This window comes from Molossus molossus, unplaced genomic scaffold (assembly GCF_014108415.1).
Source record: "Molossus molossus isolate mMolMol1 unplaced genomic scaffold, mMolMol1.p scaffold_m16_p_12, whole genome shotgun sequence".
Taxonomy (NCBI): Eukaryota; Metazoa; Chordata; class Mammalia; order Chiroptera; family Molossidae; genus Molossus; species Molossus molossus.
Genome location: NW_023425347.1, coordinates 82,145,583 through 82,170,477, shown reverse-complemented (window position 1 = coordinate 82,170,477; position 24,895 = coordinate 82,145,583). Strand labels below are relative to the sequence as shown.

The following is a 24,895-nucleotide window of genomic DNA, read 5'->3' as shown; positions in this document are numbered from 1 at the left end:
ACTGAACAGGGATATTGGGCTCTCCTCTGACCCTGAAGTGATATTACCTTTGCCTCAGACTGTAATAAAAGGGCCGTTCAGCTCTCGGACTGTGAGAACAGTGCTTCTTGCCTCGCACTGACAGCTGAGTGTGTCCCTGCTCACTGGGGTTTAAAGGCTGCCCTTCAGTCTCTTGTCCAGGTGCACTCTGGGGGGAAGGAGGGAGAGTCCATCAAATATCCTTCCTTCTCCTCCAAGTGCCACCCTCAAGGTGAGTAGGGCTGGGGCTGGAGGTGTACAGGATCCTCAGGGACTGAGGCATGGGGGGCTATGGTGACAGGAAGCTTGGGGTGCTGGAGGCTTGTGGTTGGGCTACTGGGGCCCGGTTGGCTGCGGAGCCCTTAGGAGGAGGCAGGAAGTCAGGGTGGGACGTGGGCGCGAAGAGTCAGGTGGTGGCTACAGCAAGTGGAGCTGAAACTGTCTGGGTGCAAGGCCGGGCCAGGAGGACCATGTGAATGGGGCCAGAGGGCTCCTGGGCTGGGCAGGTAAGGAGTACTGGGAACAGGAGTCGAGGGGCTGTGGTGGGGGCCCTGATACAAGGGGGCTGAAGCCAGGCATGGGCCAGGCTGCCTGTATGCAGCAGCTGTGTAGGCTGGGGGACAGAAAAACCTTGCTCGAGGTTAGGGAAGAGGCATGCAGTGCCGCCAGATCACCTCTCTCTTGCGTAGTGGTTGGCTCTTGGTTCTGCCACACTGCCCATCATCGGCCTCCACCTCACTGGGAGGTCTGGCACATGGACTGTCAGGTATTAAAAAGGCCTTCAGAAATCCCCACGTCCAGTGCTCGCTTCGGCAGAACATACAAGCAAAAAAAGAAAAAGACATCCCCAAGTCCAGTCCCTCATCCCATGATGGATGAGCCTCCTGATGCCCAGAGAGGGCCACGTACTCCCTCCCTGCAGTCCCCCAGCGAGGCAGTGGCAGAGCCAGGTCTTGGGAAAAGGGATGGTCTAGGCTGTGACCTCCCATGGAGCAGGGTAATGGGCAGGCTTGAGTCAAGGGACCCGAGCATCTTTCTGGTTGCTGGGGCAGACCCCAGTGACAAGAATCTCCTGCGAGACATCAGAGTCACCCAGAGCATCTGGATGGACATGAGGAAAGTGATCGTAGCTTCAGTGACCAGCATTGCTTGACAGAGGGAGAAGTCTCCCGTTGGGAGTGGATGGATATGGGAGGGCATATTTATCATCTGGGATGGGCCTTCGTCTGACCGGATGCTGGGAAGTTGGCTTGGAGAGAATGAGGAGTGAGAAGGGGGGAGTGGAGGAAGGGCTATTTTTATGCTGGACAGGGGTGCAGTTGGCCCTGAGTCAGGAACGTCTGAACTTCCATCTGAAAAATTGCCATTCCTGCCCCTGCCAAGTGTCACAAGATGTCCCTCCCCCCCCCTCACCTGCCAGCTCCCACTGCAGCCACACACACAGCCACTGCATGTGCAGGACCAATTGATCCTGCGGATTCCTGCTTCAAACCCCAGCAAGTGGGAGGCCCGGGAAGGCATAGTCAGCGAACTGCCCACCCCCTCACCATCTAACTCGCAGCCTTCAGTTTATAGGGGGAGTCCCCACCTGCACCAGACTTTCCAGGTTTCCCCCTGCCATTGGAGTTTTTCTTGACACACAATTTCCATCTAGTCAGCGTGTCCCAACCTTTCTCCCGTCCTTAGCTCCAGGGCCTGCAGACCTTTGTGGGGCTAGTGAACACACTGGTTCTCCCTGCACTTCAGGGGACTCGTCCACACCCTGGACAGACGTAAGCAGTCCCCCTCCCCACCAGTCCAGCCTGTGCTGATAGATGACTCAGGGCTCAGGGTCAGAGGTTCTTCTCAAAGGGAAAAAGGGCCAAGTGATGGGGCCAAGGACGGGCTGAGGGCTCAAAGAATGGGAGAAGCGCCCTGACCGGTTTGGCTGAGCGGTTAGAGCGTCGGCCTGCAGTCCAGAGACCCGGGTTCAGTTCCCGCTAAGGGCACGTACTTCGGTTGGTTTGGCCCTGGCCCTGGTTGGGTCGTGCGGGTGGCAGACACTCAATGTGTCCCTTTCGCATCAATGTTTCTCTCTCTCTCTCTTCCTCTCTCTACCTCCCACTCAATCTGAACAAAAAATGGAAAAAAAATGTCCTTGGGTGAGGATAAAAAGTAAAATAAAAAAAAATTAAAAATGGGAGAAGACGATCCCTTAGGTGATCTGAAAGGCTTGCTGGAAGAATTAAGGCAGTTCTGAGAAGGAACCCATTTTGGAGAGTACCTAAAACATGAAGCCAAGGCCACTCTCCCTGGGTTCTCTTGCTTGGGTACCATGAGACCGCAGAGCAAAACCAAATGCCAGAGAGCTGATGCAAACAAAAAATAATAATAATAAGTTTCAGAAACAGGCAGACCCAGGCACAATTCCGGTTCTGCCATTTTCTTGAATAAGTGGCTTCACCCCTCCGAACTCCAGTTTACTTATCTGTAAAGAGACAATAATGAACCCCTCCTTTACAGAGTGCTTGTGGGTAATCAAAGGGTAAATAACGTCTATGATGTGCCATGGGTAGTACGTGACACGAAGTAGGTGCTCAACGAAGGTTTGGCACTCCCTCTTCTTGTAAGTGTGCACTAAAGGGAGGGCTGTCCACACTCAGAGTGACTCCCACCCAGCACCTTGGCAAACCAGTGAACCACCCATTCCCTCACACTTGTGGTGTGGCTTTGCAAATGAGCTTGTTTCCTGTGTATGGTGGGTGTGAGAATTTTAGATTAAGCTATAGATCTATCATTGGGAAATGTATGTTCAGAAACAGAGGCAGGGACTACACAATCAACACACACTGGACCCTACGAATCCATACACACACCCACAAGCTGAGGGCTTCAAGGCCAAGCATAATTCAGTGAAAGCAGTGCTGAGAGGAACTGGTGTGTGGGTGGCATGGGGACATGCAGACCAAGATACCATCCAGGGAGGTGGCCTCCTCTAACAACCAACTTTAGTGTTGGTTTTAAATTATCTGGAGCTGCATTCCCATCGCTTGTTCTTGACAGCACTAGTTCCATGAGGGGCCTGGATAGAAAAGGGTTGTGGGGCCAAATCAACATGGCCTCAGCTACAAACTGTCTGGTATTAGCTCCACAGTCAATATGAGCTTGTTAAAGCTCTGGAAGTCCCTACAGAGAAGGAGCCAGATTAATTTTGTCAAACCCAGTGTTTCCCAGACTTCCTTGGTCACAGAACCTTTTTTTCCAGTATCATCTCTTTCACACCTATACCTTTTCTTTTTTCTTTATTGATTTTAGAGAGGGAAAGAGAGGAAGGGAGAGAGAGATAGAAACATGGATGAGAGAGAACATCAATTGGCTGCCTCCTGCATGCCCCCCACTGGGGATCAGACCCACAACCTGGGCATGTGCCCTGACCCGGAATCGAACCGGCAACCTCTTGGTATGTGGGTCGATGCTCAACCACTGAGCCACACCGGCTGGGCAACGCCTATATCTTTTGAAACAAGGGAAAGAATGGAAAAGCGGGCTGTAGAGTTGATCCTCCTCAAATGATTGTGTCTCTTAACAGAGTGTCTGCATTGATGGCGGTTTTGTTGTTTTTTTGTTTTTTAAGTACAAAATTAGCACAGGGTTTGAATTTAAAAAATTCAAACAGTATAGAGGCATATAAAGAAATACAAGATCCCTGGCCAGTTTTGCTCAGTGGTTAAAACATCGGCCTGTGGATCAAAGCGCCTTGGGTAGGATTATCCATCAAGGGTACATACCTGAGCCGCGAGTCCAATTCCTGGTCTCAGTCTGATTGCGGGGGGGGGGGGGGGGGGGGAGAGGGGGGCAACCAATCAAGGTGTCTCTCTCACATCCATGTGTGTGTGTGTGTGTCTTTCTCTCCCTCCCTTCCATTCTCTCTAAAAATCAATGGAAAAAATATCCTTAGGTGAGGATTAACGAAAAAAACAAAAGCAGCTCCCTTCAATCTCACTCCTGGGATATGCTGACTGTGGACAATTTGATGTGCATTCTTCTAGAATTTCATGTGTATGGCTACTGAAAAACCTCAAGGTTAAAAGCCTAGTCTCTGGAGGCAAGACAACCCAGGCTCAAATCACCACTCTAATACTTATGTGTTTGTTATGAGGCCTCAGACAAATCACTTTACCCCATTCAGGCCTCAGTTTTTGCATCTATAAAATGAGTATAATAATAGCACTTCATAGATTATTATGAGAATTACATGAAATCATGCAAATAAAGGCTTAACACAGAACCCGGCTTAGAAGAATCCCCTATATATACATATTTAAATGCAAATAGGCGGCTACAGCCATACCACCCTGAACTGGCCCCGATCTCATCTAAATGCAAATAGGCTTATACTGCACATTCTGTTCTGTAACTTCTTACCGTGTTATACCTGGGACATCTTTCCATGTTGATACATGGAGATCTACCCCACCATTTTAAGTTTTAGCTAACTGTCAGTTGTCGTTAACTTGGTAAGTGAGTAATGGTGGTGATTGTGAAATGCTATTTCCTGGCAAGTATTGCTATTTTGTGTAACATTGTTGTTGGGAGTCAAAGACATTACTCATCAGTGAACTGAAGACAGGCCTTTGGGCTTTCTGCGAAAATGAAGTTACCTACCGCCAGAGAGGCACCTACCTCAGTTACAGTGGTCAGGGCCAGGTGGATGGGAACCTGTCTGTTTGCTCACCTCTGTGTCCTCAGCAGTAGATCAGAGCTTGGCACACAAGAAGTGCTTATTAAATATTTGTCAATAGGCTGGTAGATTTAAAAAATTGTGCCTGCCCTACCCGGTATGGGTCAGTTGGATGAGCATCATACTTTGCACCAAAAGGTCACTGGTTCGATTCCTGGTCAGGGCACATGCCCAGGTTGCAGGATTGGTCCCCAATCAGAGTGCTTACAGGAGGTAAGCCGTTAATGTTTCTCTCTCTCACTCTCCCCCTCCCTTTCTTTCTCTCTAAAATCAATAAAAGCATATTTTTTAAAAAGAGATCTAAAAAAAGAAAATTGTGCCACCTCTAACTCACCGACACAAGCTTAAGCTCCAAGCTGTCTCATGGTGCAGCATTTCCAAAAATATGTCCTGTGCCCCATTGATGTGGGTGAGTGATTTTAGGGGGGTAAAGAATGGATGTTTACAAGTGCGAATTAATGTATTATATTATGTGTTCATTTTCATGTACTGATTTCTATTTATGGCTGGTGATACTGGTTTTCCATTTATGGTAGTAAAGTTCACTTTAGATAAATATATTAAAGGAGAAAAAGTGGTCCATGAAAGTACCAAAAATGTCAAAGAAAAATGAAAATGATTCATAATTTTAGTCTGGAAAATGTATAACGCTGGTGTAACGAAATGTTCGTGCTAGCCTCAAATCACTATTATTCTCATTTATTTAGTCCTTACTATGTGCCAAGCACGTTAAACACTTTATTTTATGGCATCATCTATATATCGTATGTAATGCTCATAATAGCCCTAGAAGCAGGTCCTATTTTTATTCTCATTTTGTAGATGAAGTCACTGAGGGAAGCTGGGAAAGATTTAGTAACCTGCCCAAAGACCATCTGTCAGTGAGTGACTGGGAGGCCTTGGGATTGAACTTGGGTCACTATGACATGGACATGGTGAGCTGAGCCTTCAATGACCTCCAGACTCCCAGAAAGTTTAATAAAGCAGCATGGATTGTCAAGCTGTAAGTAAGGCTCCGTCCTGATAAAACCCCATGGTGCAAAATGCACACAGAAGTACTTGAGGGAGGAGATTCACTGCAAGGGATTACTAGGTACATATGAGTTACTAGTTGGAGGGACTCTACCAAAAATATCAGGTTTAGAATAATTGCTCTTTGGCCTTTGTTTATGGTAACATTTAACTAGCAGAATCAGTTCTATGTTCAAGCCACTCCCAGTTTTGAAAATAAACCCACCTTGTTTGGTATTATATCAAAAAGGAACACAAGAGCCCTGGTCAGTTTGATTCAACGGTTAGAGCATCAGCCCACGGTCCAGAGACCTTGGTTCAGTTCCCGCTAAGGGCATGTACCTCGGTTGCAGTTTGTCCCCAGCCCTGGTTGGGGTTGTGTGGGTGTCTCTCTCACGTCGATGTTTCTCTCTCTCTCTCTCTTCCTCCCTCTCCCCTCCCTCTGAAGATAAATACAAAAATGCCCTCAGGTGAAGATAAAAAAAAAAAAAGGAACACATAAAAAAGGAGGCAACTCAGGACACATCCTTGTTGTACCTGGTAGAAAAGATTTACCATGCCTGCCAACCCTGACTACTGTGATGAGGGTTCTGTGTGGGCAGCCATAGGCACGGCTCTTCATTGAACATTTGTAACTTTGTGAATAATTAAATCTTGGCCAAAGAAAAAGAACAAAAAATGTTTGACATTATTCCTGACAGATTTTGCCACAAGGTGGCCCAGCGTGGTCTGCAGTGGAATAACCTGCCTGCTCTTGATGTAAAGGGTTAGCCCTGGAAACCCAGGCAAGAAGCTGGCACACACTTTGGACAAAAAGTTCAATAAATAAATAGGTTTACAATTAAGGGGAGAAAAAGTGTTGCCTTTTTAAGAGGGCAATATACATTCAAGGGCCAGTCAGGCCAGATAATGTCTATGATAATGTCTTAGCAAGAATCAGAACTCATTGTGACATGATTCTTTTTTTTTTTATCCTCACCCGAGGATATTTTTCCTTTTTTTTTGTTTAGATAGAGTGGGAGGGAGAGAGAGGGGAAGAGAGAGAGAGAGAGAAACATCGACATGAAAGGGACACATCGAGTGGCTGCCACCCACACGACCAACCAGAGCCGGGGACAAACTGCAACAGAGGTACGTGCCCTTAGCGGGAACTGAACCCAGGTCTCTCTGGACTGCAGGCCGATGCTCTAAGCACTGAGCCAAACTGGCCAGGGTGTGACATGATTGTTAAGCAAGCCTGGGATCAGAAAATCTAGTCCAGGACTTCCTGGGATTTTTTATCAGTTCTACACAGTGTGAGCAGGGTTACTGTGTGTGGTGGGCACTTCACTGAGAGGCAAGAAGAGGTGGGGACTGAAATCTAGCCCTCACTCCACTCTCCCAATTTTTGTTTGTTGTATTGGAGAGAGAAAGAGGGAGAAACATGGATGTGGGAAATGAGAGAGAAACAAACCAGTTGCCTCTTGTACTCGCCCTTACTGGGGACCAAACCTGCAACTTGGGTATGTGCCCTGACAGGGAATCAAACCCGCCACCTTCTGGTGTACAAGACGACACTCCAACCAACTGAGCCCCATCAGCCAGGGCTTGGTCTCCAAATGTTTTAACCCCGGGGATGATGGCCCTTCTATATCGCACAAAGTGCTCTGTGGATCCTGGGCAGCCTTGAGTTTGACCGAGAACATTCCAGACCCTAATCAGAGGAGGTCTAGAATCTACAAAATTCTTGCTCTTGACCCTGAATTCCTGAGTCGGGAGAAGAGAATGTCCTGTTTCATTCACCCTAGAATCTGCCCTCATTGCTGGTTCTGAGAGCTCTGGGGATTCCTTGGATTTTTTTTTCAGACAATGAGAAATTTATATTAAGCTTTAATTTTGCTTTTCTTTTTACTGACCTCATTTATTAACCTGGTTATATCATGGCTACTCAGCAATCTCTATAAAAACAAAGACCAGAAGAATGGGACCCACATTTTATATAAGTAGATGTGTGCATATAAGATCTCACAATTACACAGGGACAGGCACAAACTATACACACCCTTATTTTGTATATATCCCTCTGCACAAACTGACTCACACACCCCCATGGCTATGCACACGTTAGCACAGTGCTCACTGAATCATATGCCTTCATATGCACAGACTTGCATTCACCAGTCAGGTAAATGTACACTCAGAAACATGCATTCTAGGTAGAGGAAAATAGTCCTGGAGAGATAGGACTTTGTTAACAGCACAATGGTTACATTTTTGACAGAGTGGACCCAATCCTGTCAGACCTGCCTCCCTGACCATTTTTTCCATGACCTCTCAGGATCCCGCACCCTCTTTAGACTCCTTGGGGATAAGGGTAGGGGAGAGGGCCTTGATAAAGGAGGCAGGGGTCTGATTTGAGTTTCGCCTCTGCCAAGAGTCCTCGTGTGCTATTGGAAAATTTTAACTTTTCGGATCCCCTAGCTTCTTCATCTTTTTTTTTTTTTCTATCCTCACCCGAGGACATTTTTCCATTTTTGTTCAGATAGAGTGGGAGAGAGAGAGAGAGAGAGAGAGAGAGAGAGAGAGAGAGAGAGAGAGAGAGAAACATCTATGTGAAAGGAACACATCAAGTGGCTGCCTCTCGCACAACCCCAACCAGGGCAGAGGACAAACTGCAAACTGCAATCGAGGTACGTGCCCTTAACGGGAACCGAACCCAGGTCTCTCTGGACCACGGGCCGACACTCTAACTGCTGAGCCAAACCAGCCAGGGCAACTTCTTCATCTTTAAAATGAGGCTGGTGAATTACGTTAATGTTTCTAAACTCTTCTCTCCCAAGGACTCTTTTGCCCTTCCCCTGTTCTACCTTCTCCCCCACCTCCACACCCATGGATCTTATGATTTGAAGTTTTTGCCATTAAACTACCTCATTTGGGTACTAATTTTCTTGCTTCCTAGTTCAAATTTTAATCAGAAATTAAACTAAATCTGCACTAAAGAAACAATAATACAATTTGTTAAACTAAGAAACAAATCATAACACAATTTCCCTTCAGATTTTTAAAATACTGAAATAACCTGCAGGCCTCCGACATTAACCTGGGACCTCCTAAGACCATGTTGTTCCCAGTGGCTCTAGGCTGGGAGCCACTCACCAAAATAATCTCTGACACTGACAGGTCCAAGGGTCTTCTTACTGCTGCCAGGCCCTACACTCCAAAGCTCACATCTATAGAGAGCAGGATCTGCTACCTGCAGCTGGAGGGCTTCAGACGCACAAAACAAGCCACAGAGGAAACACTAGGGGTCAGATACTGGCAGAGTTACAGAGTTCCCTTCAGCTTAATTTAACACAACTTGACTTTTTCCACTCATGGTCTCAGCCTTTAGGGATGTCAGGTCCTCTCTGGTGGGCCCAGATTCAGTCCAGGATCAGGTCCTGCCAGCATGCTCTCCTGGATCCTAGCCCAAGGCTTTGTGGCTCCTCTTCCCTTCCCAGGGGACCCCAGCCTGGGCCAAGTACCAGCTTCTAGCCCTATGATCTCCAACCTAGATTCCTTCTGCCCTTCTACTAGCCTCTCCTAACTGCGTCACCCCACTTCACCCCAAACCTTTCTCATTTTTCTCTAATCCTTTCCTGAAGCCTCCAAGAATGTCAGGCCTGGAAGAGACCTTACTGATCTCAGCCCACACTCTATCTGATGTTGGCATTCTCACTACAATATAACCAACTTGTGGTTTTCCAAGGCCTGTATCACAAACAACAGGATGCTCACAAACTTACCACGTAGCTTAGCTCATCTTAGGCTGGCTTCAGGTGGTCCCATTAGTCCTTTTCTGGAGGCTTTTGCTACTAACCAGTTCCTGGCCATAATAAAATTAGCAGTCAAAAGCCATTTGCAGCCCTGGCCAGTTTGGCTCAGCGGTTGAGCATCTTTCCACAGACTGAAGGGTCGCAGGTTCAATTTCCTGTCAAGGGCACTTATCTGGGTTGGTTCAATCCCTGGCCCTTGTTGGGGTTGTGCGGGAGGCAACCAATCGATGTGTCTCTCTCACATAGATGTTCCTCTCTCTTTCTTTCTCTTCCCCCCTCCCTTCCACTCTATCTAAAAGTCAAATTTATGCCCTGGCCGGTTTGGCTCAGCGGTTAGAGCGTCGGCCTGCGGTCCTGAGAGACCCGGGTTCGGTTCCCGCTAAGGGCGCATACCTCGGTTGCAGTTTGTCCCCGGCCCTGGTCGGTCGTGCGGGTGGCAGCCACTCGATGTGTTCCTTTCGCATCGATGTTTCTCTCTCTCCGTCTGTTCCTCTCTCTCCCTCCCACTCTACCTGAACAAAAAATGGAAAAATGTCCTCCAGTGAGGATTAAAAAAAAAAAAAATACATAAAAGTCAAATTTAAGCCCTGGTTGGTTTGTCTCAACAGTTAGAGCATTGGCCCATGGACCAGAGAGGCCCAGGTTTGGTTCCTGCTAAGGGCATGTACTTCGGTTGCAGTTTGCCCCTGGCCCCGGTTGTAGTCATGTGGGTGGCAACCACTCGATGTATCTCTCTCACATTGATGTTTCTCTCTCTCTCTTTCTCCCTCTCTCCCTCCTGCTCTATCTGAAGATGAAAGCAAAAATATCCTTGGGTGAGGATTAAAAAATAGATAAATAAATAAATACATTTTAAAAAATTAAACAAAAAGAAGAAGGAAAAGCTATTTGCAGCCACTGAAGGGTGAACTGTGGCTGAGCAGGATTTTTCAAATGTCTACCCCTCACCCTCCAGGACTCCTAACAAGGCAGGAGAAGAGTTAATGTGTTCTCTTTTTCTTGATTTGGCTTAAAGTTCCATATTTAGTTTGCATTTTTCTCTATAATATATCTGGGTTTGTTTAACTATATAAAAGGTCAAGGAAGATGCTCTGGGAAGATGCACACCGGTGACTCTGGTACCCATAGAGGTTATGAGTGTCTCAGATTAAGAAACAGGAACTTAAAGTGAAGAGAATTATTTACCCATACTGTTCTCCCACCCTCCAAAGAATGGGCGCTGTGGAAGTCTTTCTAAGCTCTAAACTAGGCTAACATTTATGTAAGCTTATGAGAAACGGATAATAATCCCCATTTAACAGAAGAGGTAAAGGGAGGCTTAGGAGGAATGATTTCGGCAAAGTCACACTATAAATGTCAGAACCAGAATTTGAACTTAGTTGTCTTTAACTCTAGGGCCTAACCTAGAGTCTTTTTATTTATTTATTTTTAAAATTAAGGTATAGCCCTGGCCTGTGTGGCTCAGTTGGTTGAAGCATCGACCCCTACACCAGAAGGTGGCGAGTTTGATTTCCAGTTAGGGTGCATACCCAGGTTGTGGGCTCGATATCTGGTCAGGGTGTATGCAGGACGCAGCCAATCTGTTTCTCTCACATCAATGTTTCTCTCTCTCTCCCTCTTCCCCTTCCTCTAAGATCAATTTTTTTTTAAACATTTTTTTTCTTTATTGATTGTAGAGAGAGAGGAAGGAGAGGGAGATAGAAATAGAAACATCTGTGAGAGAGAACATTGATTGGCCACCTCCTGCATGCCTCCCACTGGGGATCAAGACCATAGTCTGGGTATGTGTCCTGACCAGGAATCGAACTGGCAACCACTTGGAGCATGGGCTGACGCTCAACCACTGAGCCACATGGGCCAGGCTAAGATCAATTTTTTAAAAATTGATGTACATCCCTGGCCAGCTTTGCTCAGCAGTAGAGTGTCAGCCTGCGGTTCAGAGAGACCCGGGTTCAGTTCCCGCTAAGGGCATGTACCTTAGTTGCAGTTTGTCCTCAGCCTTGGTTGGGTTGTGCGGGTGGCAGCCACTCAATGTGTCCCTTTCATGTCGATGTTTCTCTCTTTCTCTTTCCCTCCCACTCTATCTGAACAAAAAATGGAAAAATGTCCTCAGGTGAGGATAAAAAAATAAATTAAAAAATTGATGTACAATTGCCCTGGCCAGTTTGGCTCAGCGGTTAGAGTGTCAGCCCTTGAACTGAAGGGTCTCGGGTTCAATTCAGGTCAAGGCATATCCCTGAGTTGCAGGTTCAATCCCTGGCCCTGGTCTGGGTCATGCGGGAGGCAACCAATCCATGTGTCTCGCTCATAACAATGTTTCTCTCTCTCTCTTTCCCTCCCTTCCTCTTTTTTACTCTATCTGCATATCAATGGGAAAATATCCTCAAATGAGGATTAATAACAACAACAACAAAAATTTGAGGTATAATTGACATATGTCCTTAAGTCTTTTTTTTTTTTAATTTTTTTTTTTTTTTGCTTTTATTGTCAGAGCAGGAGGGAGAAAGGGAGGAAGAGAGAGAGAAACATCGACGTGAGAGAGACACATCGAGTGGTTGCCAACCACAGGACCCCAACTAGGGCCAGGGACGAACTGCAACCGAGGTACGTGCCCTTAGCAGGAACCAAACCTGGGACTCTCCAGTCCGTGAGCCAACGTTCTAACCGCTGAGCCAAACCAGCCAGGGCGTCCTTAAGTCTTGCTAACTCAAATCTCCACTGCTCCCACTTCCACTTGGGTCCAGCATTAATTAGCAACTCTAGCTTTTTTCTGCCCCAAATAAGTTGTGTGAGTTTATGCATGCCTCTCTAGGCCTTGGTGTGTCCACCTAAAATCAGAGATTAGACTTGGTGGTTACTAAGACCTTTGCAGATGGAAAAAAATCTGCTCATTAAAAAAAATCTTTTAAAAAAGTTTTCATCCAAAGTTTACAGTCAATATTATATTAGTTTCAGGTGTACAGCACAATGGTTAGACATTTATATTACTTACAAAGTGATCTCCCTAATAAGTCTAGTACCTACCTGGTACCATACCTAGTTGTTACAATATTATTAACTATATTCCCTATGTTGTACATTACAACCCAGTAACTTTTATAACTGCCAATCTGAACTTCTTCTTTTTTTTTTTTTTTTTTTTTTTATCCTCACCCGAGGACATTTTTTCTATTTTTTGTTCAGATAGAGTGTGGGAGGGAGAGAGAGAGAGAGAAACATCGACGTGAAAGGGACACGTCGAGTGGTTGCCACCCACACGACCCAACCAGGGCCGGGGACAAACTGCAACCGAGGTACATGCCCTTAGCGGGAACCGAACCCCGGTCTCTCAGGACCGCAAGCCAACGCTTTAACCGCTGAGCCAAACTGGCCAGGGCCAATCTGAACTTCTTAATCCCTTCACCTTTTTCACCCAGTCCGTTCACCCCTCTTTCATCTATACCTATGAGTTTGTTTCTGTTTAATTTTATTTTATTATTTTATTTTAATCCTCACTTGAGAATATTTTTCTATTTATCTTCAGATAGAGTGGAGATAGAGAGACACATCAACATGAGAGGGACACATCGACAGGTTGCCTCCTGCACGATCCTGACCAAGGCCAGGGACAAACCTCAACTGAGGTACGTGCCCTTGACTGACTTCGAACCCGCAACTCATTGGTCCATGAGACAACGCTCTACCGCTGAGCCAAACCGGCCAGGGCTGTTTTTGTTTTATTTATTCTGTTCTTTAGATTCCACACATAAGTGAAATCATATAGTATTTGTCTTTCTCTGTCTGATTTATTTTACTTATCATAATATCCTCCAGGTCTGTCCATGCTGTTACAAATGGTAAGAGTTCATTATTTTTAATGGTAGAGTAATATTCCATTGTATATAATATGTACCACATCTTTATCCAATCGTCTACCAATGGACTTTACGTTGCTTCCAAATTGTGGCTATTGTATGCCCTGGCCGGTTTGGCTCAGCAGTTAGAGCATCAGCCAAAGAGTTGAAGGTTTGATTCCGGTCAAGGGCATGTACCTCGGTTGTGGTTTAGTCCCTGACGCTGGTCAGGGTCATGTGGGAGGCAACCAGTCAATGTTTCTCTCTCTGTCTCTCCCAATCTACCACTCTATCTGAAGATAAATGGAAAAATATCCTCGGGTGAGGATTAAAATCAAATTGTGACTATTGAATATGAAATGTCCTTCTTTGTCTCTTGTTATAGCTTTTGTTTTAAAGTCTGTTTTGTCTGATATAAGCATTGTTACCCCAGCTTTTTTTTTTCCTTTCCATTTGCATGAAATATCTTTTTCCATTCCTTTACTTTCAGTCTGCATATGTCTTTCGATCTGAAATGGGTCTCTTGTTGGCAGCATATGTATGGGTCTTGTTTTCTTATTCATTCAGCCACCCTGTCTTTTTATTAATAAGTTTACATTTAAAGTAATTATTGATAGGTATGTAGTGATTGCCATTTTATTATTCATACATTTTCTTCTTATTATTATTATTTTGCATTTTTATCTTCAGGTAGAGTGGGAGGGAGAGAGGGGGGGAAGAGAGGGAGAAACATCAATGCAAGAGAGACACACCGACCAGCTGCCACCCATACAACCCAAACCAGGGCCGGGGACAAACTGCAACCGAGGCACGCGTACCTAGCGGGAACCGAACCCAGGTCTCTCTGGTCTGCAAACCAACGCTCCAACTGCTGAGCCAAACCGGCCAGGGCTTATTATTATTATTAAAGAAGTCCCTTTAATATTTCTTGTATTATTGGTTTGGTGATGATGAACTTTTCAGCTTTTTCCCATCTGGGAGAGAACCTGTACATTAACCCTCCACATTTGTTGTTAACATTTATTTATTTTTATTTATTTCATTGACTGATTTGAGAGAGAGAGGCAGTGAGAGACAGAGAGAGCAAGAGAGCGAGAGAGAGAAGTTGTTCCACTTACTCATGCATTCATTGGTTGATTCTTTTTTTTTTTTTTTTTTATCCTCACCCGAGGATATTTTTCCATTTTTTGTACGGATAGAGTGGGAGGGAGAGAGAGGAAGAGAGAGAGAGAAAGAGAAAAACTTCATCGCGAAAGGGACACATCGAGTGGCTGCCACCCTCACGACCAACCAGGGCCGGGGACAAACTGCAACCGAAGTACGTGCCCTTAGCGGGAACCGAACCTGGGTCTCTCTGGACCGCAGGCCGACGCTTTAATCTCTGAGCCAAACTGGCCAGGGCCATTGGTTGATTCTTGTATGGACCCTGACCAGGGATCAAACCCTCAACCTTGGTGTATTGAGACGATGCTCTAACCAACTGAGCAACCTGGCCTGGGCCCCAGTCATTTATTAACATCTAGTTCTGGGTGCTGGGGCATTCAAGCAAATAAAGCACAGGTTCTGTTCTTGAGGAATTCCCCCATCTCGTCAAGGGAATGGAACAGGCTGCGGGACTGACACATAAATCAGGCTAATTATGGCACTCAGTGCCTAAATTGATGATTGTGCTCTGAGTAGAATTATAGAAGCAAAGAGCATTGGGAAGTCTCACAGAGTAAATGATATTTGAGCAGAGCCTTGAAGGTTGAGTTCAATAGATGGACAAAAGAGAGCATTCCAAGGCAGGAGAATCACATGTGCAAAGGCATGGAGTAAGAAAATAGTGCCGTGTTTGGGAGAGACGAGAGTAGTTCAAAACAGGTTGTGTGAGTGTGTAGGTGGGGATATTTGTGTGTGTGTGTTTGTAGTAGAGCAAACTGAGGAGGTGGATTTGATGTTGATATTAAAGGGTCTTGAATGCATGCTAAATTAAACTTTATCTGAGGCCTAGTGTTTTCCAAGCAGTTCTGAGGAGCAGCCAAGGGAAGGAGGTGTCTCAGGGACTCCCAGGGGCTTCAGAGAGAGGCCCCACTCTGCTTCAGGCAGAACAGCTGTATTTTTACCTGCTTTATCTATGGGGTTCTGCTTGATTTCATCTGACAAAAAGTTTCCGCTGCTAAAGCAAGCAAACAAATAAAAAAGTTACAACCAATAGGGCCACTGAAGGATTTTCTGCTGGGGAGAAGCAGAAGGAACCCTCTGGAGGAGACTTTGTGTGTGGGAGGGGTGAGGGGGCTGAGGCCTGATGGCTGACTTTTGGGAGCAGGAGTCTTTTACTCAGCTTCCTGGGCTGGAGAGGGGAATTGTACTAGGAGGCGGGGAGCACACACCTCTCAGGTAGGAGCGGATCAAAACTTAGGTCTCCCCCAGTGTCTGGGAGAAGTGTGTAATCTCTAGTGGGTAGTTCCCCAACATGGGGGATGGGCAGAGAGAGAGAAGGTGGGGGAGAGGCAGGAAGCGGGCTTCAGACTAACAAAGTGCCTGTGTCGGTTTGCCCATCCAGGTGGGAAGGCGGGGCCTAGGGCTCAATTGGGGGGTGGAGGGCCTTGTGTGACTTTACTTGTGGCATGGGGGTTCAGAAAGAGCATCATTCTGTAGCTAGGGCCCCATTTCAGCTTTTCTATGGCTGGTGAATAGGGACCTGGGGAGGAGGGCTGACAATTTCAGGTGCTTCTTGGAGTTTTCAGGCCTAGGCCCCAGCATGTCTGATGTTGGGCGAGTAGATCTTGGGGGAGCCCCTTAAGCTCCTCTCCATTCCCCCAGGGACCATGGGCTGTGGCTGCAGCTCAAACCCTGAAGATGACTGGATGGAAAACATCGATGTATGTGAGAACTGCCACTACCCTATAGTCCCACTGGATAGCAAGTCCAAGGTAAGAGGCAAGACACAGGGCTTGGTGAGAGAGCTGGGTGGAGTGCACAACTTCGAAGAACAAAATGGACCGTGCCTGTAGGTTCTTGAAATAACAGAGTAGCCCTCTCCCCTGCAATACAGAAAGAAAAAGAGGCCCAGATAAGGGAAGGGACTCTCCTAAGGTCACACAGCAAGTAGTTGGCACATTCAGGGATAAGACCCAGCTAAGCTGGAGAAGTGAAGGGAGAGCAGGGTGGTGGGGAGGGGAGCCAGGGTCTGACCCAGCCTCCCACTCTCTGACCTCACTCTCATCCCCTACTCCACAGCTTCCCATTCGGAATGGCTCTGAGGTGCGGGATCCCCTGGTCATCTACCAGGACTCCAACCCCCCAGCTTCCCCACTGCAAGGTGACCTCAACCAGCAGGGCCTGGAAAATAAGGCCTGTGAATCTTTGGCTGCTGAACTTCATCTCTTCCCCACCTACTGTCTACTCTGCCCTGCCTCTCTTGCCCTCAGTCTTGTGTTCTACCCTGTAACTCCTGAACTCTGTGCTCCTGGCCTATTTCAGGCTGGTTCTTCCTGATGCCCTCTTGTCTTTATAGACAACCTGGTTATCGCCCTGCACAACTATGAGCCCTCTCACGATGGAGACCTGGGCTTTGAGAAGGGTGAACAGCTCCGTATCCTGGAACAGTGAGTTCCCCCTCTATGCCACCCATCATCTTTGCCCTGTGGTAGTGAGGGAGCAAGAGAGCGGGGATCCCCAGTACCGAAGACCTCCTGCTTGCAGTAGGGGCCCTAGAGACAAAATGAGAGGCTGGAGAGTGAGCTGGAGGGTGGGGTGGCATGTAATAACTGGGGCTTTGGAGGGAGGGTTTCCAGCAGAGTCCAAAGCTGAACAGGCCACGCTGACCACCGCTCTTGCTCAGGAACGGTGAATGGTGGAAGGCGCAGTCCCTGACCACCGGCCAGGAAGGTTTCATCCCCTTCAACTTCGTGGCCAAAGCCAACAGCCTGGAGCCCGAACCGTGAGTAGGGACTCGTGGTGGGGATGGGTGGGAGGAGCAAGCAGGTCTATGGACCCCGGAGTAGAGGAAGGCTGCTAGAGGGATGATAGTGAATGCTTTGAGGGTGATGAAGGAAGAACCTTCCAACCAACGACAGCTTTCGCTTCTGTCTTGCACAGCTGGTTCTTCAAAAACCTGAGCCGCAAGGATGCTGAACGACAGCTCCTGGCTCCCGGGAACACGCACGGCTCCTTCCTGATCCGGGAGAGCGAGAGCACCGCGGGTAAGTGGCTGGGCGGGACCCCGCAGGTGGGGCGGCGGTGGGCGGGGCCGCGGCGGGTGCCTGCGCGCAGCGGTGCGGGCAGGGTGAGCCGGGGGCGGGGGGCGAGGGGGCGAGGGGGCGCGGTGGCGGAGGAGCCACTCGCGGTCGGCCACCCCTCCCCCTCTTTTGCGTTTGTTTACCCATTCTTTTATTCAGGATCGTTTTCCCTGTCGGTTCGGGACTTCGACCAGAACCAGGGAGAGGTGGTGAAACATTACAAGATCCGTAATCTGGACAAAGGAGGCTTCTACATCTCCCCCCGCATCACTTTCCCCGGCCTGCACGAGCTGGTCCGCCATTACACCAGTGAGCGCGGCAGTGTCCCCTCAGACGGGGGCCTGAGGCTCCTTCACCTGTCCCCTCTCAGTGTCTGCCCCTCCCTAGTCCCTCTCGGGATACCCTCTACCCTTCACCAGTTATGCGCCTTCATTCCCAGCAGTGGATGAGGTGCGGTACCCTGTAGCCACCGGTGTCCCACGCCTTCCCTGCCCGGCCATTTCCCCTAGACGGGACTTGGTGAAGTGGGACTGGATGGGCGTACTCGAGTCCCGCCATACTCAACCCCTGTTCCCTCCCTTGTCCTCGCAGAAGCTTCGGACGGGCTATGCACGCGGTTGAGCCGCCCCTGCCAGACCCAGAAGCCCCAGAAGCCATGGTGGGAGGACGAGTGGGAGGTTCCCAGGGAGACGCTGAAGCTGGTGGAGCGGCTGGGGGCTGGCCAGTTCGGGGAGGTGTGGATGGGTGAGTGAGGCCCTCCAAGACCGCGGGGAAGGGGAAGGGGAAAGGGAAGGGGGAGGGGAGGTGTCCGCTGAGGTCGGGAGAGCCCCGCGACAGTCTGGGTGCCCAGCTCTGGGTGCCCGACTCCGAGTGACTTCCTCCCACCCCTACCCACCCAAGGGTACTACAACGGGCACACGAAGGTGGCAGTGAAGAGCCTGAAACAGGGCAGCATGTCCCCCGACGCTTTCCTGGCCGAGGCCAACCTCATGAAGCAGTTGCAACACCAGAGGCTGGTCCGGCTCTACGCGGTGGTCACCCAGGAGCCCATCTACATCATCACGGAATACATGGAGAATGGTGGGTGCCGCCGCCGTACGCGGCCGCTGGGGGGCGCTGCCGTCCTCCGCTGCTCCTGAGGGTGGAGGGAATCTGCATTCTCTTCTGGCTCAGCACTGAAAGTTGCCCCTAAAGACTCACCTCCAGAGGCGAGAAGAGTGTCCTCCGAGCCCATCTGGGAGCCAGCCTAAGGTGGCAGGCTTCACAAGAGCACTCAGCACCGATCTTCCCTGACCTGTAGTCCCGTTTGCCTTCCTCAAAGCCCTACCTTGATCTAAGAATGCTTGTTCTCAGGAAATGAGTGGGTCCCTAGTCCCATTTCTTTCTCTTCTGCCCCTGAACCTTGGGAGGCCAGACCTGCCCCAAAGCCCTCCTTTTCAGTTTTGGGGGAACCCCTCCCCCTCCTTTGATCTGCTATTGGACAGAGTAAGAGCCCTAGGAAGGTAAATAGAAATTTTCAGGCACAGCTTTGCAATTGATTTGCTGTATGACACAGGACAAGTTCCTGACCTGCATCTGGTACTCAGTTTCCCTATGTATAACAGCAGAAACCTAAACGGTTCACCCAGAAATAATATAGAGAAGTCATTAAGGTCTCTAGAGTCTGACTGGTTGGGTTAGAATTCTGGCTTCACAATTGTGTGGCCTTGAGCTGATCACTTCTCTCTGCTATGGTTTCCTCATCTGTAAAATGGCAATTATAATGCAATAGTAACTTTCTTGTAGGTCTTTTTTTTTTTAATCATCCTCACCCGAGGACATTTTTCCATTTTTTGTTCAGGTAGAGTGGGAGGGAGAGAGAGAGGAACAGAGAGAGAGAGAAAGAGAAAAACTTCGTCGCGAAAGGGACACATCGAGTGGTTGCCACCCTCACGACCAACCAGGGCCGGGGACAAACTGCAACTGAGGTATGCGCCCTTAGTGGGAACCGAACCCGGGTCTCTCTGGACTGCAGGCCGTTGCTCCAACCGCTGAGCCAAACCGGCCAGGGCTCTCATAGGTCTTTATGGAGATGAAAGAGTTGGTGCATATAGAGCAGTTAGACAGTGCCTGCCATATATTAACTGCTCAGTAAGTTTGTTGTTATTTGGCTCTGATTCTTTGGGAGTACAAGATCTCTCCCTCTTTCAGGAAGGGAAAAAAGCTGTTGATTGACTAATGGATTCTGGAAATGGCAAATAGGTTTTATCATATTAGCCAACTTTAATTGGTAGTTGCTTGGAGTTCTGTGTTGAGAAGAATTTTGAGGCTCATTGGAAAGTGAGTGCTAGGACTGATTAGCAACATCTGCCATGAATACAATGGAGGAATGACAGTATATGTCACATATTTGCTGTGTCTGGGTGAGGCCTATGGTGACTAATTTAGCACTCATAGTGGGGACACTCAGGTTGCTGTCATCTTCACACAGGGTTTTAATCTCTTGAGAAGAGACAGCAGTGACCAGTTCCAATCCAGCAACTCCCAACCTATCGGGCCCCCAGGCATTTCTTTCCATACTCCTTTTAATGCATTTAGCACACATTTATTGCTGCTTACTTTGGGTTGGGCACTGGGAGCACAGATGGACAAAACAAGGTGCTATTATCAGGGAAATCTCATTTTAGTTATGCACTCTAGGAAAACCTGAGTTTGTGCTGTAAGAAAGTTCCAGCATGCCACAGGGAATATAGATGATGATGTAATTTATTATGTCTGGTAGAAGTTAGAAAGACTTCCTAGAGGAATAGTCTAGTTGGGCCATGAAATAAAAGTAAAATTTTTATCAAGCAGAGATGGGACAAAGAGACTTTGGGGTGAGAACCCAATGTTCTTTGTGAAAAATGTCAAAATTGTCCACTGTGTGTGGAATAAGAGTAGCAGGAGTGAAGGGAAGAGAAGAAACTACAAAGTGGACCATGCAGGGCTTTGGATGCCAGGCTGGGGAGTTTGGGCTCTACCCCACTGGTGACAAAAAGCTTACAGATCCCTTCAAGCATGCCCCATCCTAGTCCTGGGAAAAGACATTCACAAAGCCCAGGAATGCTCACTCTGAATGCACACTCCTCCATTTTCAACCCTTACTCTTCCTTTCCATAGGTCAGACATGGCTTCTAAACCCCCTACACACAGTTAGGGAAGAAGTGTCTGGAAGCTCCCCCTGGGGCAACTTGGATCAGCAACTCTTTTTTTTAATTGATTTTAGAGAGAGATGAAAGGAGAGGGAGAGAGAGATGGGAACATCAATGAGAGAGAACATCGATTGATCACCTCCTGCATGCCCCCTGTTGGGGATTTGGCCCACTACCCGGGCATGTGCCCTGACCAGGAATTGAACTGGCAACTTCTTGGTGCATGGGTTGACACTCAACCACTGAGCCACACCGGCCGGGCTGTCAGCAACTGTTGTTTCTGCCCACAGGGAGCCTGGTGGATTTTCTCAAGACCCCTGCAGGCATCAAGCTCACCATCAACAAACTCTTGGATATGGCAGCTCAAGTAAGGAGTCTTGGGAGGGCTGGGCATGGGCACAGGCCAGTGGGGTATGGATGTCTGGCTCATAATGCTGACCTATAACCGACCTACAGATTGCAGAGGGCATGGCGTTTATTGAAGAGCGCAATTATATCCACCGTGACCTGAGGGCTGCCAACATCCTGGTGTCTGACACCCTGAGCTGCAAGATTGCAGACTTTGGCCTAGCGCGCCTCATTGAGGACAATGAGTACACAGCCAGGGAGGGTAGGTGTGGGATATAAGGGAAGTCTGGGGCCTATAGGGTCTGGCCAAGCAGACCTATATGACATTACTTTGCCTTTCCCCAGGGGCCAAGTTTCCCATTAAGTGGACAGCGCCAGAAGCCATTAACTATGGGACCTTCACTATCAAGTCTGACGTGTGGTCTTTTGGAATCCTGCTGACGGAGATTGTCACCCATGGCCGCATCCCTTACCCAGGTCAGGGCCAAAGGCAGAAACTAAAAAGGGTGATGAGGAAAGGCAGCAAAATTCATGTTTTTCCATTCATTTCTTCCCAGGCTCAATCTGAAGACTTTCTAGCTGCTTCTCCTCCGTCTTCTCAGAGCTGTGACTCTAATATCCCTAGTGAGATACCACACCAACTGTGACTAGCCTCCATCTCTGTCTCTGGATCTCTCTTTCCCTCTTTTCAATAATCCCAGCTCTTCTCTAGTTCTGACACGGCAGCCTAGTATGGGTGAAGAGGATCTGGACGGGGAGACAAGAGGCCTGCCTTTCATTACCAGATCTGCCATGATACTAACTTTCTGTTTGATCAGATTATTCCTTCATTTCTCACCTGTAAAATTTAAGGTTAGAATATTACCTGGCCCATATTAAGTACTTAAGAGTGTTAGGTTTTGTTATTAATCATCACTTTGAGCAAGTAACTTTGGGCAGGTGACTTCACCTCTCTGAGCCTGTTTCCTGATATGAAAAACAAGACTATTTGTGAAAGAGCTTGACTCATAATAGGTGTTCACTAAACACTGACTTCCGTCTGAAGCTTTCTGTCCAAAGAGTGAGACAGATATATAAACAACTAATTCCCACCCTCTCCCACCCCTCCCTTTATCTCCTGGACAAAGTCCTTTACCCCTGAATTCAGCCAAGACAGGGATGGAATTTTTTTGAAAGGAACTTGCTAGGAAACTGGGGAAAGGAAGTGGAACACAAAGACAGGGCACAGAGGTCATGGAGCACAGTGGCCGGATTTGTAGAAGCTTCCCACATCCCGAGAGCAGAGTACACAGAGCTTTGCTCCTAGGAAGGTAAAGGCACCTTAGAATCAGGTGAGACTCTGAAGGACTTCCCTGCCCTGGACTTGCCCCTTTATAGTCCAGGGAGAGTGCTGGTCATCCTGCCAATAACCCTCCACTGTACCCATAGAGGTGAATCCATGGAGAATATCTCTGTTAGAAGAAAAAAAAAAAGACATTTAAAGCATGATGATGTATGGCAACCGATACATGACTATAGGGCCAGGGAGAAAATGGGGAGTAAAAGGGACCTGGGTGAATTTGCATCTGCTCCAGCAGATGGTGGCCGTTAAGACACGGAGGCTCAAAAACCAGATTTTGTTTTTTCAAGAGAAGCCAAAACTGGCAGCTTTAAAAAAAATTGCCCATTCCCAAACATTGGTGATTGATTCAAAATGTTTAAAAACACTACAGAGGCCAGGCCAAAGTATGTCTATAAATTATATTTAGGCTGGATTTAGCCTATGGGTTCACAGCCTTGGCTCTAGACTTGGGTGTTTAGTTCCATGGCCTATGTCCTCCAGTGTACTAATTTTGAAGTGTGTGGGACCCATAGCAGGAGGCCTCCAGGGTCAAGGGTCTGGGGAAGAGGTTGTCTATTGAGCAGGGTCCATTCTCAAGCTTTGCAGGAGCAAAACTTCTTTTTTGCTGGGACCCTATAAGGGTTTAGTCTTTGGGAACTGCCTGTCACAGTTTCCCCTCAGAAAACTGAAGGAGAAGAGGCCTCATGGGAAATTTAGAAACAAACAGCTGTTTCTGCCATGACCATGCAGTTCTCCAGATCAGGTCTTCTCCGGGTCAACATGCTAGGAGCCTGCCAGGTGGGCCAGGACCAGCACAAAGGGAGAGAGAACTGGCCCCAAAATTATTTAATCTGGGTCATGGAGGGCCCTGGTAGATCTCTGCCCCATGCAGAGTTTGCATTGCTGGGGCCCAGAGTCCATCTGGCTTCCTGTTACAGCATCTCCTGTGCCTGGTCCCAGAGCTATAGAAGTCTCAGCACTATTGTGGCTGTGGGCTTCCATCCTGCCCTGGGCCCTGACCACTACATCCTTCCCCACCAAATAATAACAACCACAAGTGTTTTTTTTTTTTTTTTTTTTTTTTTTATTTGGTATGTGCCCCTAGTGGGAACCAAACCCAGGACTTTCTGGTCCACAGGCTGACGCTCCAATCGCTGAGCCAAACTAGTGTTATTTATGCAGTATTTCCTCTCCAGACACTAGGTGCTTTATATGTACTGTTTCATCCAATCCTCATAACAACTCTGTGAGGTAGGAGCTACTATTTGTTCTGTTTTCCAAATTAGAAAACTGAGGCTCTAAGTGTTGAGATGGCTCTCAAGGACTCGCAGCCAACAGGTATGTGTTATTGAGCATCTAAGCCATAGTAGACACTCCAAGGGGCACAACTGACATTTAGCAGGTACCTATAGTGAGGCCTTACCATTGATGACCAAGATCCTTTTGGATTGGTGCTCACACCACAACAGTTAAATATTCTGAACATTGCCCCTGCCTGTGGGCCTCCAAAGCCTAGAATCTTGATGTTCTTTTTCCCATCAACTTCCAGGGATGACCAATCCTGAGGTGATTCAGAACCTGGATCGAGGCTACCGCATGGTGCGACCTGACAACTGTCCAGAGGAGCTGTACCACCTCATGATGCTGTGCTGGAAGGAGCACCCAGAGGACCGGCCCACCTTTGACTACCTGCGCAGTGTGCTGGAGGACTTCTTCACGGCCACAGAGGGCCAGTACCAGCCCCAGCCCTGAGAGCCTGAGCTGGGACCTGGAGCCCTGCAGTCATCTAGTCAACCTGGCTGGGGAGAAGCAGTTCTTGTGCCATACCCACGTGGCCTATGCACATATGGACTCTGCATGCGAATCCTGCCCACGTGGGACACATATACTTCTTGTGTCTTATACACTGGTTCTTTAGTTGTGTGGGCTCTGCACATGTGTCTCGTACATGTGCAGTCTGTGCATATGTGTCTTGGACACTTGTCCAAGCTATCCCTTTCTGGAACCTCCCACTTCCTGAGACCAACTGAGAAAGGAGAGAAGCCTGTGACTGACACCAGCTTTTGCCCACCCCCTTTTCTTTCCCCTGGTCATCAAGAAGCTCCTTGAATGGGGAACCTTATCTAATACCTCTGTATGCTCCTGTTTGGTGCCTGGCACACATCAGGAGTTCAATAAATGTTTGTTTGTTGATGAAGATTGCACATCTCTCTGCTCCTCACTCCCATTTCTTCTTCTTTGGGAGGGGAGAGTGGGGGTTCAGAAGATAATATCCATGAATTGCGATGAAAGATGGGATGAGGTGATGTCTGAACTTTTTCCAGCCCTGCTGATGCTGGGGGCCAAGAGGAGGTCCCTATGCTTTCTTATCAGGGCTCTTTGAACCCCTTTAAAGCTCTGCACCAAAGGATTCAGGGCAATCCCTACCAAGAACCTCCTAGAGAGTAGGTGTGTCCC

At 47.9% G+C, this 24,895-nt stretch overlaps 1 protein-coding gene across 1 annotated transcript; it reads left to right on the top strand.

Annotated features, from left to right (window-relative positions):
* The first annotated feature begins 416 nt into the window (after window positions 1-416).
* LCK (LCK proto-oncogene, Src family tyrosine kinase) lies at window positions 417-24,649 on the top strand. Its single transcript, XM_036256172.1, has 13 exons — window positions 417-524; window positions 16,182-16,291; window positions 16,599-16,680; window positions 16,876-16,966; window positions 17,203-17,301; window positions 17,460-17,563; window positions 17,759-17,908; window positions 18,191-18,343; window positions 18,500-18,679; window positions 21,060-21,136; window positions 21,226-21,379; window positions 21,463-21,594; window positions 23,988-24,649. The coding sequence occupies exons 2-13, from the start codon at window positions 16,187-16,189 to the stop codon at window positions 24,188-24,190; spliced, it is 1,530 nt and encodes a 509-aa protein (XP_036112065.1). The 5' UTR covers window positions 417-524; window positions 16,182-16,186; the 3' UTR covers window positions 24,191-24,649.
* Window positions 24,650-24,895: the final 246 nt, after the last annotated feature.

Excerpts from the sequence above, each read along its gene's own strand:
- LCK (XM_036256172.1), top strand. The coding sequence starts at position 16,187 with ATGGGCTGTGGCTGCAGCTCAAACCCTGAAGATGACTGGATGGAAAAC. Across the intron at positions 17,302-17,459 it reads AACAGCCTGGAGCCCGAACC|CTGGTTCTTCAAAAACCTGA; the intron begins GTGAGTAGGGAC and ends TGTCTTGCACAG. Across the intron at positions 21,380-21,462 it reads TGAGTACACAGCCAGGGAGG|GGGCCAAGTTTCCCATTAAG; the intron begins GTAGGTGTGGGA and ends GCCTTTCCCCAG.